Source organism: Salvelinus alpinus, chromosome 3, assembly GCF_045679555.1.
Source record: "Salvelinus alpinus chromosome 3, SLU_Salpinus.1, whole genome shotgun sequence".
NCBI classification, from domain to species: domain Eukaryota; kingdom Metazoa; phylum Chordata; class Actinopteri; order Salmoniformes; family Salmonidae; genus Salvelinus; species Salvelinus alpinus.
In genome coordinates this window covers 28,140,059-28,153,724 of record NC_092088.1, presented here as the reverse complement: position 1 = coordinate 28,153,724, position 13,666 = coordinate 28,140,059, and the positions used below count along the sequence as shown (strand labels likewise).

The window sequence follows — 13,666 nt, the reverse complement described above, 5'->3', positions numbered from 1 at the left end:
ACAATCTTGGTCTTGAATTGGACTCACATTTTTCTGGTCTCAGCCTTGGCTTGGTCTCGGACCCTTTGTCTCCCTCCTGGTCTCGGTCTTGACTCGTTCTCACCCCCTCCGGTCTTGGTCTTGACTCGGTCCCGCTTTAGGTGGTCTCGAACACAACACTGGCGGAGAGCCTCCATGACACAGAGAAGAGCAGTCTCGGTTGAGTGACCCGTCTTGAAGCCTGACAGGTTATGGTCAAGATTGTTCTGAGAGAAATAGCGAGAGAGTTAGTCAGAGACAGCACGCTCAAGTGTTTTGGAAAGAAAAGATAGAAGGGATACTGGTCTGTAGTTTTTGATCTCAGAGGAGTCGAGTGATTTCTTGAGGAGAGGATCGACTCGGGCAATTTTGAAGTCCGAGGGGAAGCAGTCAATGGTCAGGGATAAGTTGATGAGGGATGTGAGGAATGGGAGAAGGTATCCATAGATGGTCTTGAGAAGGGAGGAGGGAATGAGGTTGAGCGGGCAGGTTGTTGGGGGGCCAGACCTCACTAGACGCAGGATTTTATCTGGAGAGAGAGGGGAGAAAGAGGTCAAGGCGTAGGGTAGTTCTATGTGAGTGGGACCAGTGGACTCAGTAGGCTGATTTAATGAGTGGATGTTGTCAACCTTCTTTTCAAAGTGGTTGACAACGTCGTCCGCAGAGAGGGAGCAGGGAGGGGGTGGAAGATTAAGGAGGGAGGAGAAGGTAGAAAATAGTTTCCTAGGGTTAGAGGCAGAAGCCTGAAATTTAGAGTGATAGAAAGTGCCTTTAGCAGTGCATACAGAGGAAGAGAAGGTAGAGAGGAGAGAGTGGAAGGATGATAGGTCCTCCGGGAAGTTTAGTTTTCCTCCATTTTTCGCTCAGCTGCCTGTAAGCTCGCAGTAAGTCACTAAGCCAAGGAGCAGAATATAATATATGTGTCTTTTGGCTGTCTTTTAATTCTCTCAGGACACCTCCCTCATACAAATGCATAAGGCTGGGAGTAGCTGGGAGTAAAGTAAGATCAGATTCCCCACACTGCACTGTCAGACACCTTCTCTCTAACCTTCAAAGATAACTGCCACCTCTATCTCCCTGTAGGTGCTGAACCTCTTCCTGGCCTTGCTGCTCAGCTCATTCAGTGGAGACAACCTGTCCAGTGAGGACGACGGTGAGATGAACAACCTCCAGATTGCCATCGGCAGGATCAACTGGGGCATCGACTGGGTGAAAGCCTTTGTCCGCCACATGGTCCTGCAGCTACTGGGCAAAAAAGCCACCGGGGACAAGGAAGGGGGTGAGGGGATCGAAGGAAACCCCGAAAAGGAGACCTTTGCACTAAACCACTTAGACACGTGCCAGGATTCCAAGATGGCCGACGGGATGACCAACTGTGTGGACGGGCTTCAGGCAGACGGCGAGATGAGCCTCAATGTGCCCATTGCCCAGGGGGAGCCGGACTTTGAGAACGATGATGATGACAGTGGGTCTTTTACATCAGATGAAGAAAATGGACATGGTGATCACGTAAAGGTACAGTATGATGGCAAACTGAAGACGATAATTGTACTCTGCTTTATCTATGAAGTAATAATTATCAGTTAATAAACTACTTATAAACCCTTCATAAATCTTATAAAGATTACCATGTAAAGTGTTACCTGGATATTTAAGCAAACAAGTACAAGAATGAGGACAAATCTCACTTGGTGGTTCTCTTCAATCTGAGTTCACAATCCTACATGAGTTAGATTTTTCCTCTCTCTCCTATCCTGAAGTTGTGGCTGAGATTTTGTCCCACTCAGTCTCTCTCCTCTCCATCCATAGTTGTTGGGTGCAGTGGGTGACGAGTCCTCGGTCTGCAGCACGCTGGACTATGTACCTGAACCAGAGCCTGTGGAAGAGGAGGAAGAGGAGGAGCCAGAACCAGAGGAACCAGAAGCTTGCTTCACTGATGGTACACAGGAAATACTGTCCCCTGCTTAAATAGATCTGAGTTGGGTTTCCTGATTGTCATGGTCTTTACAATGTATTGTTACTAAATTACAAAAATGGAACGCTAATATCAAGTGTTTGATGTCTAATTTACTTGTGGAAATATCTGTAAACTTTGTCCCATATCACACACATTGGCACATCAGAATTCACAGAGAGAGTTACTATATTCTATTTCATGTAAGGTGGGACCAAAGAGTTTGGAGTCACGTCTTAACAATGTCAGTAAACTGATTGCCATGATTCGTCACATCTTTTATTTTCGGGATTGTCCAACTCGCTCAGGACTTGGCTAGACTGTAGGCTATGCTACACAGACAGCACCTCAGGGGCAAGTGAAACAGTCCAAATGAAGCATACAAAAACACCATGTTGGCATATCTCCCTCTCTCTCTCTCTCTCTCTCTCTCTCTCTCTCTCTCTCTCTCTCTCTCTCTCTCTCTCTCTCTCTCTCTCTCTCTCTCTCTCTCTCTCTCTCTCTCTCTCTCTCTCTCTCTCTCTCTCTCTCTCTCTCTCTCTCTCTCTCTCTCTCTCTCTCTCTCTCTCTCTCTCTCTCTCTCTCTCTCTCTCTCTCTCTCTCTCTCTCTCTCTCTCTCTCTCTCTCTCTCTCTCTCTCTCTCTCTCTCTCTCTCTCTCTCTCTCTCTCTCTCTCTCTCTCTCTCTCTCTCTCTCTCTCTCTCTCTCTCTCTCTCTCTCTCTCTCTCTCTCTCTCTCTCTCTCTCTCTCTCTCTCTCTCTCTCTCTCTCTCTCTCTCTCTCTCTCTCTCTCTCTCTCTCTCTCTCTCTCTCTTCAGGCTGTATCGCGCGATGGCCGTGTCTGACATTTGACGTCTCTCAGGGCAGAGGCAAGAAGTGGTGGAACCTCCGCAGGACCTGTTTCACCATCGTGGAACACGACTACTTTGAGACCTTCATAGTCTTCATGATCCTCCTAAGCAGTGGAGCTCTGGTGAGTGAGTCCCTGGTCGTTGACCCATTTACAGTTGATCCTCCATTACCGAGCTATTCGACTTTTGACCTTGGCTCACCTGATAAATAAATGTATTCAGAAAGTGTTACTTCATATATATATTTATTTTTTCTTCTGCTTTTAACGTTCTCTGGGAAGGCCACTAGTTATATTGAGATCCATTTTCTTTGGCTCACTTCTGATAGGCTTTTGAGGATATTTACATTGAGAGGCGAAGAACTATCAAAATCATCCTGGAGTATGCAGACAAAGTCTTCACCTATGTCTTTATCATTGAGATGCTCTTAAAATGGGTGGCGTACGGCTTCAAGACCTACTTCACCAACGCTTGGTGTTGGCTGGACTTCCTAATTGTGGATGTAAGTTTCCGTTGAATTGTTTTTGGAGTGATATTTACACAGAATGAAACGTGGGTTAAGCAATGTTACAACTAGTATCACTGTTGTGGGCGAGCTCAATAATACATGAACGTGAAAATCAAGGAAGACGTTGACATTTGTGTTACCTTGTATTCTCCGCAAGTAATTGATATTTGTGTTATCCTGCTTGGCAGAAAATACATGACCTTCAATTTGTAAAGTTTTCTTCATTCGTACAAGCATATAACGAGATGTTGGGTGACTACAATGACGTTACAATCCTGCCTCAGGTTTCCTTAGTCACTTTAGGAGCTAACTGGATGGGCTACTCTGAACTTGGACCAATCAAGTCTCTTCGAACACTCAGGGCTCTAAGGCCACTTCGAGCCCTGTCAAGATTTGAGGGAATGAGGGTGAGTAACTGTTTCAAACCTATCAGTACATACACACTTAAATATCCACGCAGACACAGAAAGACACACATCGACAGACACGCCGACAGAAATGCTAATACAGACAATCCTAAACGCATCCATCTCTGACAGTGACGTCTTGTGACAGAGTTGACTGTGGTTAGCTATGACTATTGCGATGGAGGTGATGTAAGTGGTCATGACTGACTATTGTGACGAAGGTGGTGTTAGCAGTCATGACTGACTATTTTGACTGCAGGGAGCATGACTTACTATTGGGCGGTGGTGACTGCAGTGGTCACAGCTGACTATTGTAACGGAGGTGTCTTTTAATGGTTTTGACTGCACTGTGTCCTGTCTATGGGAGGAAGGTGGTGGTAAACGCTCTTATCGGCGCCATCCCCTCCATCTTCAACGTGCTGCTGGTGTGCCTCATCTTCTGGCTCATCTTCAGCATCATGGGGGTCAACCTGTTTGCCGGAAAGTTCTACCGCTGCATCAACACCACCACGGAGGAGCTGTTCCCCATCACCGAGGTCAACAACAGGAGCGACTGCCTTGCCCTGCAGCACGCCACCCAGGAAGCCCGCTGGGTCAACGTCAAAGTCAACTACGACAACGTGGGCTTGGGCTACCTCTCTCTGCTGCAAGTGGTGAGGGCCGGGGTTTCTGAGATGCATGGGTGGCGTGCGCTGGCTCTCAAGCTGTGGCCCAATCCTCCTCCTGGAGAGCTACCCTTCCTCCTTCAGGCTTTTGCTCCAACCCTACTCTAGCACACCTGATTCGACTAATTAGCTGCTCACCAGGAACTCGATTAACTGAATCAAGTGTGTAACAACAGGTTTGGAGCAAATGCCTGCATACCCAGTAGCTCTGAAGGAAGAGACTTGGTCACCCCCTGGTCTACGAAAGTATTTAATATTGTTTCCTTCTCTGAGGGTGTTGGTGTACTCAAAAGTATCTGAAAAAAAGTGCCCTGTCTCTCTACAGGCCACATTTAAAGGTTGGATGGACATCATGTATGCTGCAGTGGACTCTCGAGAAGTAGGTACTTATAGAAATATAAGATACTGTAATATAAACATTTGGTTTGGGGAGCAGTTATTACCACAGAATACAAAGTCATAGCTTTAATGAGTAAGCCATTGAAAAATGTGTATACATTCTTTATAAATTATCATAAATGTGATTAATGCTTGTGAATTGCAAAATGCTTTTATTAAAAAGTGTATAGTTATATTATTCATGCTTATTCAGGAAGGTCATTTTAAAGTGTTACTGGACACATTGGTGGTAGTCGAATTGTTGTATGTAATGAGGGTTTTTGTTTGACGAGCGAAACTATTTATGGTCCCCTAGGTGGAGGAGCAGCCCTCGTATGAGATCAACCTCTACATGTACATCTACTTTGTCATCTTCATCATCTTCGGCTCCTTCTTCACCCTCAATCTTTTCATTGGTGTTATTATTGACAATTTCAACCAGCAAAAGAAAAAGATAAGCGCCATCCTTTTTCTTTTTTTTAACTAGTAAATAAAGTGATTAATAGATGGATATGTAGTTGGATATAGAAATCCCCAACAACTGGATGAGTCGCCATTTTGTAAAGGTTCGGAAATGATCCAACCATTGTGTAGAAATTTTGTTGAATATAATAGTAAACTACGTTCATTATATGTGAATAAATGCAACAGGCCGTGTACGTCTCTGGAGGAATCTAGTCAAAGTAGCGAGCCTTACATCACCTCTCAGTAGGACAATAATGAACATGTCTAACTTGCACCGTTATGCAATTATTAAGAGACTAGATACAAATAGCTTGTTCTAGCATTCATTTATTGTGGCAAGCACATCAGAGATGTCAATGTGGTACCCAAGCATATGCTATGTGTATAGTGTAAATAACAACTACCAATAGACCTACTAAATTGTATGTGTGTAGTTAATCAAATAATTACTCTGTAAAACGAGGAATGCATTTACTCAATTCAACTAATATAATTTATTAGTCACGAAAGAATTAACACTCAATTAGTGTACATTAATAAAATGATACAGTGCATTCCCCTTGACTTTTTCCACGTTGTTACTTTAGAGCCTTATTCTAAAATGTATTAAATAGTTTTTCTCTTCATCAATCTACACACAATAACCCACAATGACAAAGCAAAAAAGTTTGACATTTTTGCAAATGTATTAAAAATAAACATTTACTGTACATAAGTATTCAGACCCTTTACTCACTACTTTTGGCAGTGATTACAGCCTCAAGTCTTCTTGGGTATGACGCTACAAGCTTGACACATCTGTATTTGGGGAGTTTCTCCCATTCTCCTCTGCAGATTTTCTCAAGCTCTGTCAGGTTGGATGGGGAGCGTCGCTGCACAGCTATTTTCTCTCCAGAGATGTTTGATCGGGTTCAAGTTCGGGCTCTTGCTGGGCCACTCATGGACATTCAAACACTTGTCCCGAAGCCACTCCTGCGTTGTCTTGGCAGTGTGCTTAGGGTCGTTGTCCTGTTGGAAGGTGAACCTTCCCCCCGTCGGAGATCCTGAGCGCTCTGTAGTAGGTTTTCATCAAGGATCTCTTTGCTCCATTCATCTTTCCCTCAATCCTGACTAGTCGCCCAGTCCTTGCCGCTGAAAAACATTGGCACAGCATGATGCTGCCACCACCATGCTTCACCGTAGGGATGATGCCAGGGTTCCTCCAGACGTGACCCTTTTCAAGCCAAGGAGTTCAATATTGGTTTCATCAGACAGGGGAATCTTGTTTCTCATGGTCTGAGAGTCTGTCGGTGCCTTTTGGCAAGCTCCAAGCGGGCTGTCATGTGCCTTTTACTGAAGAGTGGCTTCCGTCTGTCCACTCTACCATAAAGGCCTGATTGGTGGAGTGCTGCAGAGATGGTTGTCCGTCTGGAAGGTTCTCCCATTTTCACAGAGAATTCTGGAGCTCTGTCAGAGTGACCATCGGGTTCTTGGTCACCTCCCTGACCAACGCCCTTCTCCCCCCGATTGCTCAGTTTGGCCAGGCAGCCAGCTCTAGGAAGAGTCTTGGTGGTTCCAAACTTCTTCCATTTAAAAATGATGGGGGCCTCTGTGTTCTTGGAGACCTTCAAATGCTGCAGAAATGTTTTGGTACCCTTACCCAGATCTGTGCCTCTACACAATCCTGTCTCGGAGCTTTACGGAAAATTCCTTCGACCTCATGGCTTGGTTTTTGCTCTGATGTGCACTGTCAACTGTGGGACCTTATATAGACAGATGTGTGCCTTTCCAAATCATGTCCAATCAATTGAATTTACCACAGGTGGACTCCAATCAAGTTGTAGAAACATCAAGGATGATCAATGGCAACAGGATGCACCTGAGCTCAATTTCAAGTATCATTGCAAAGGGTCTGAATACTTATGTAAATAAGGTATCTGTTTTTTATTTTTAATAAATGTGCTAAAATGTCTAACTGTTTTCGCTTTGTGTATTATTTGATGAGGATTTTAGAATAAGGCTGTAATGTAACAAAATTTGGAAAAAGTCAAGGGGTCTGAATACTTTCTGAATGCACTGTATACTGTAATCAAATCAAATCAAATCAAATTGTATTAGTCACATACACATGGTTAGCAGATGTTAATGCGAGTGTAGCGAAATGCTTGTGCTTCTAGTTCCGACAATGCAGTAATAACCAACAAGTAATCTAACCTAACAATTCCACAACTACTACCTTATACACACACACAAGTGTAAAGGGATAAAGAATATGTACATAAAGATATATGAATGAGTGGTGGTACAGAACGGCATGGCAAGATGCAGTAGATGGTATAGAGTACGGTATATACATATGAGATGAGTACTGTAGGGTATGTAAACATAAAGTGGCATAGTTTAAAGTGGCTAGTGGTACATGTATTACATAAAGATGGCAAGATGCAGTAGATGATATAGAGTACAGTATATACATATGAGATGGGTAATGTAGAGTATGTAAACATTATATTAAGTGGCATTGTTTAAAGTGGCTAGTGGTACATTTTTACATAATTTCCATCAATTCCCATTTTTAAAGTGGCTGGAGTTGAGTCAGTATGTTGGCAGCGGCCGCTAAATGTTAGTGGTGGCTGTTTAACAGTCTGATGGCCTTGAGATAGAAGCTGTTTTTCAGTCTCTCGGTCCCTGCTTTGATGCACCTGTACTGATCTCGCCTTCTGGATGATAGCGGGGTGAACAGGCAGTGGCTTGGGTGGTTGTTGTCCTTGATGATCTTTATGGCCTTCCTGTGACATCGGGTGGTGTAGGTGTCCTGGAGGGCAGGTAGTTTGCCCCCGGTGATGCGTTCTGCAGACCTCACTACCCTCTGGAGAGCCTTACGGTTGTGGGCGGAGCAGTTGCCGTACCAGGCGGTGATACAGCCCGACAGGATGCTCTCGATTGTGCATCTGTAGAAGTTTGTGAGTGCTTTTGGTGACAAGCCGAATTTCTTCAGCCTCCTGAGGTTGAAGAGGCGCTGCTGCGCCTTCTTCACAACGCTGTCTGTGTGGGTGGACCAATTCAGTTTGTCCGTGATGTGTACACCGAGGAACTTAAAACTTTCCACCTTCTCCACTACTGACCCGTCAATGTGGATAGGGGGGTGCTCCCTCTGCTGTTTCCTGAAGTCCACAATCATCTCCTTTGTTTTGTTGACGTTGAGTGTGAGGTTATTTTCCTGACACCACACTCCGAGGGCCCTCACCTCCTCCCTGTAGGCCGTCTCGTCGTTGTCGGTAATCAAGCCTACCACTGTAGTGTCATCCGCAAACTTGATGATTGAGTTGGAGGCGTGCATGGCCACGCAGTCGAGGGTGAACAGGGAGTACAGGAGAGGGCTCAGAACGCACCCTTGTGGGGCCCCAGTGTTGAGGATCAGCGGGGTGGAGATGTTGTTACCTACCCTCACCACCTGGGGGCGGCCCGTCAGGAAGTCCAGGACCCAGTTGCACAGGGCGGGGTCGAGACCCAGGGTCTCGAGCTTGATGACGAGTTTGGAGGGTACTATGGTGTTAAATGCTGAGCTGTAATCGATGAACAGCATTCTCACATGGGTATTCCTCTTGTCCAGATGGGTTAGGGCAGTGTGCAGTGTGGTTGCGATTGCGTCGTCTGTGGACCTATTGGGTCGGTAAGCAAATTGGAGTGGGTCTAGGGTGTCCGGTAGGGTGGAGGTGATATGGTCCTTGACTAGTCTCTCAAAGCACTTCATGATGACGGAAGTGAGTGCTACGGGGCGGTAGTCGTTTAGCTCAGTTACCTTAGCTTTCTTGGGAACAGGAACAATGGTGGCCCTCTTGAAGCATGTGGGAACAGCAGACTGGGATAAGGATTGATTGAATATGTCCGTAAACACACCAGCAAGCTGGTCTGCGCATGCTCTGAGGACGCGGCTGTACAGATACTCTTCAAGAATCAAACTGTATTTATAACTATTTTAAAAGTCCAAAAATGTATGTACCAATCGCAGATTGACTACAAATCAGAAATCGAGATTGAATATGTACAGTTTTAATTCATTTTGATGTATACCTGTAAATGCCCAGAATAATTGTTGATTTGATTTTGATCCTGCACTTTGGTGACGACATCTTTATGACAGAGGAGCAGAAGAAATATCATGAAGCCATGAAGAAACTTGGCTCGAAGAAGCCAGTGAAGCCTATCCCAAGGCCTACGGTATGCAACACATAAATGGCATTCGGTTATAGCCACACTCGTATGCTACTCTCTAGTATTAAGATTCATGACATCTTTCTAATCCAAGACTACATTTACTCTACATAAGAACCTTCAATAAATAAAATGGCTGATTATAGGGATTACATAATTTGATCAATGATCTTTTGTGTTGAAAGTGCATTTTTTATGTATAGAATTTCAATGTCAATCTTTTGACCAGTGATTGTGTGATACATTTCATGTACAAGTAATAATTCAATTATGCTATGGGGCTAGAGTCTGCAAGTCCTGCTCTGAGTATACCACATACACAGTGACATTCAAATGAGTGACTTTGCCATGACATCATCGTTGACCCATCTTAACCTGTTCTACACAACATTGGCTTTAACACACCTAATGAAATTTGTGTTTGTGTTCTCCCTCGCTCTCTCTTTCATGTGACCCTCGGGCCCCTTACAGAACATGATTCAAGGCGCTGTGTTTGACTTCATCACTCAGCAGTTCTTTGACATTTTCATCATGGTCCTCATCTGCCTCAACATGGTCACCATGATGGTGGAGACGGACGACCAAAGCGAGGAGAAGGAAAACGTCCTTTACAAGATCAACCTGGCCTTCATCGTAGTTTTCACCTGCGAGTGTCTGCTCAAGATGTTTGCCCTTCGCCATTACTTCTTCACCATCGGATGGAATATTTTTGATTTTGTCGTGGTCATCCTGTCCGTCGCGGGTATGTACCTCAAGATTCTTTACACTGTATACCTTATTGTATATTGTACATAGGATAAGTCATAGACAAGCTATAACAGGGTTGGGGTCAATTCCATTTAAAATCAAGTTAATTCAGAAAGTAAACCAAATTCCAATTGAAAAATGTCACACTGAAAAGCATTGAAGATTAGTTATTTCGACAGTAGATGGAGAGGTGTGATTGGTCATTAACCATTGTTTATCTAATTTCCCTTCAGGTATAATGCTGTCGGACATCATAGAGAAGTACTTTGTGTCACCCACCTTGTTCAGGGTCATCAGGCTGGCTAGGATAGGCAGGGTCCTGCGTCTCATCAAAGGTGCCAAGGGCATTCGGACGCTGTTATTTGCGTTGATGATGTCACTCCCTGCCCTGTTCAACATCGGCCTCCTGCTCTTCCTCATCATGTTCATCTTCTCCATATTCGGCATGTCCAACTTTGCCTATGTCAAAAAACAGGCGGGCATCGACGACATCTTCAATTTCCAGACGTTCGGCAGCAGTATTATCTGCCTGTTTGAGATCACCACCTCTGCGGGTTGGGATGGTCTTCTGCTGCCAATTCTAAACAGCGGTCCTCCAGACTGCGACCCAGACATTGAGAACCCAGGCTCGGACGTTCGGGGCAACTGCGGCAACCCAGGCATGGGTATCATGTTCTTCTGCAGTTACATCATCATGTCCTTCCTGGTGGTGGTCAACATGTACATCGCCATCATCCTGGAGAACTTCAACACGGCCCAAGAGGAGAGCGGGGACCTGCTGTGCGAGGATGACTTTGTGATGTTCGACGAGACCTGGGAGAAGTTCGACCTTGAGGGCACGCAGTTCATCGAATACGCCAAGCTGTCAGAGTTTTGTGACACCCTGCAGGAACCCCTGCGTATCGCCAAGCCCAACCGGATCAAGCTGATCTCGATGGACCTGCCCCTGGTCACGGGCGATAAGATTCACTGCCTGGACATCCTGCTGGCCGTCACCCAGGAGGTGCTGGGCGTAGGGGTGGAGATGACGGCCATGAAGGTGAGCATCGAGGCCAAGTTCAACATGAACAACCCCACGACAGACTCCTACGAGCCCATCACCACCACGCTGCGGCGCAAGGAGGAGGAGGCAGCAGCCGTGATCATCCAGCGGGCTTACCGCAAGCACCTGCTCAAGCGCTCAATCCTGCATGCCTCCTTCATGCGCCGCTCCAAGAGGCAGATAAGGCGGGAGGAGAACGAGGAGCCCCCGGAGACGGAGGGACTTCTGGTGCGAAAGATGAACGTGCTCTATGGGAGCGACCTGGACCTTGCCGCAGAGATGGAATTGGCTGGGTTGCGAGCACAACCCATATCGGTCCCTCTGGTGTCCAATCGGCCATCGGACCTCCCCAAGCAAACACAGACCACCAGGCCGGAGCCTGGCAGACCACTCCTCTTGGTGGTCCCCGTTGAGGTCACCAGTGAGGTGGTGTTACACTCAGCCCCTGTGACGTCTGATCCGCCATTGGACCTCCCAGACGAAACACAACCATCAGGGTCGGAGCCCACAGGGCTGGAACCTACCTGGCCGGAGCCTGCTGGGCCAAACCTCTTGGTGTTCCCCGTAGAGGTCACCCCCTATTCGTGTAGCCATGAGTCAATAGACAACCTGCGAGAGTCGATTGTATAACAAAAAGCACTTGAGGGAATTCACCATGGTCTTCCTATTGTATTTTTCACCGATTTGGCGAGTAATTTTATGTGTTGGGAGTGTCGCCAATATAGTTGACGCTTCCACATAGCACTACTATGAAGTGATTACAAGTAGCTGATGGTTTAGGTATAATAATTAAAGTCAAGTTTATTGATCGTAATAGGGGGTCTCGTTTTCTATTTTTGTAAGGCCATTTCTAGAATTGATCTATATTTGACCACTGGACTGTTAGATAACTCTGTATTCTATTTTATACCTACAAACAATTCACAATCTCACAAAATATAAAATGTTTGATAATCACTGTCCATACATTTCCCATAGGAATTGGGCATGTTTTTGACAGTGAACATTACCCACATTAATTGTTTTGAAGGAATGCCTAAATGCCTTTATTGCCATAAAAGCAGTGAGCAACATTTCATACTCAGATCATGCCTTATTTTGACATTTTGGAATCACCTTATTTTTTGGGGGAAATCACCCAGATTCACCTGTGCCTACTCCAGTATGTCAAAGTGGAATTATGTTTTTCAATTCTTTTATTTTTTACAAATGAATTAAAAATGAAAAGCTGAAATGTCTTCAGTCAATAAGTATTCAACTTTTTCATTATGGCAAGCCTAAATATGTTCAAGAGTAAAAATGTGTCAAAAGTCATAAAATATGTTGCATGGACTGTGTGCAATAATAGTTTTTAACCGGATTTTTTGGATGACTACCCCATCTCTGTACCCCACACATACAATTATCTGTAAGGTCCCTCAGTCGAGCAGTGAATTTCAAACACAGATTCAACCACAAAGACCAGGGAGTTTTTCCCAATACCTTGCAAAGAAGGGCACCTATTGGTAGATGGGTAATTAAAAAAAAAAAGCAGACATTGAATATCCTTTTGAGCATGATGAAGATTTTAACTTCACTTTGGATGGTGTATCAATACCCCCAGTCACTACAAAGATACAGGTGTCCTTTCTAACCACTCCAAAAAATTGTGTCAAAGCAATTCACTTGTCATGAATACAAAGTGTTATGTTTAGGGCAAATCCAATACAACACATTACTGAGTACCACTCCATATTTTCAAGCATAGTGGTGGCTGCATCATGTTATGGGTATCCTTGTAATCATTAAGGACTGGAGAGTTTTTCAGGATGAAAAAGGAACGGAATGGAGCTAAGCACCAGCCAAATCCTAGAGGAAAACCTGGTTCAGTCTGCTTTCCACCAGGCATTGGGGGATTAATTCACGTTTCAGCAGGACAATAACCTAAAACACAAGTCCAAATCTACACTGGAGTTGCTTACCAAGAAGACACTGAATGTGGCCGAATTACAGTTTTGACTTAAATCTGCTTCAAAGTCTATGGCAAGATCTGAAAATTGTTTTCCAGCAGTCATCAACAACCAATTTGACAGAACCTGAAGAATGTTGAAAAGAATAATGGGAAAATGTTGCACAATTCATGTGTGCAAAGTTCTTAGAGCCTTACCCAGAAAGACTCACAGCTGTAATCGCTGCCAAAGGTGATTCTAACATGCATTGACTCAGGGGGTTGAATACTTATCTTACCAAGAAGTTTTATTTCTTATATATATATATATATATTTTTTTTTACAAATGTTAGCATTTTTCTTTCACTTTGACAGTATTTTGTGTAGATCATTGACAAAAAATGACAATTAAATCCATTTTAATCCCCCTTTGTAACATAACAAAATGTGGAAAAAGTCAAGGGGTGTGAATACTTTCTGAAGGCACTGTATATCCTCCAGTTCATGTTCA

The 13,666-nt window shown here is 44.6% G+C and overlaps 1 protein-coding gene across 1 annotated transcript in view; it reads left to right on the top strand.

The window, feature by feature from the left end:
- Nucleotides 1-12,997, top strand: part of scn4aa (sodium channel, voltage-gated, type IV, alpha, a) — a 35,272-nt gene extending 22,275 nt beyond the window's left edge. Inside the window, exons 15-25 of the mRNA XM_071392412.1 lie at nucleotides 1,102-1,533; nucleotides 1,828-1,957; nucleotides 2,789-2,943; nucleotides 3,150-3,323; nucleotides 3,614-3,736; nucleotides 4,108-4,389; nucleotides 4,727-4,780; nucleotides 5,096-5,233; nucleotides 9,343-9,444; nucleotides 9,910-10,180; nucleotides 10,419-12,997. Coding sequence (XP_071248513.1) covers nucleotides 1,102-1,533; nucleotides 1,828-1,957; nucleotides 2,789-2,943; nucleotides 3,150-3,323; nucleotides 3,614-3,736; nucleotides 4,108-4,389; nucleotides 4,727-4,780; nucleotides 5,096-5,233; nucleotides 9,343-9,444; nucleotides 9,910-10,180; nucleotides 10,419-11,857 — 3,300 coding nt within the window. The 3' untranslated portion in view covers nucleotides 11,858-12,997. The remainder of the gene's footprint in view (nucleotides 1-1,101; nucleotides 1,534-1,827; nucleotides 1,958-2,788; nucleotides 2,944-3,149; nucleotides 3,324-3,613; nucleotides 3,737-4,107; nucleotides 4,390-4,726; nucleotides 4,781-5,095; nucleotides 5,234-9,342; nucleotides 9,445-9,909; nucleotides 10,181-10,418) is intronic.
- The last annotated feature ends 669 nt before the right edge of the window (nucleotides 12,998-13,666 follow it).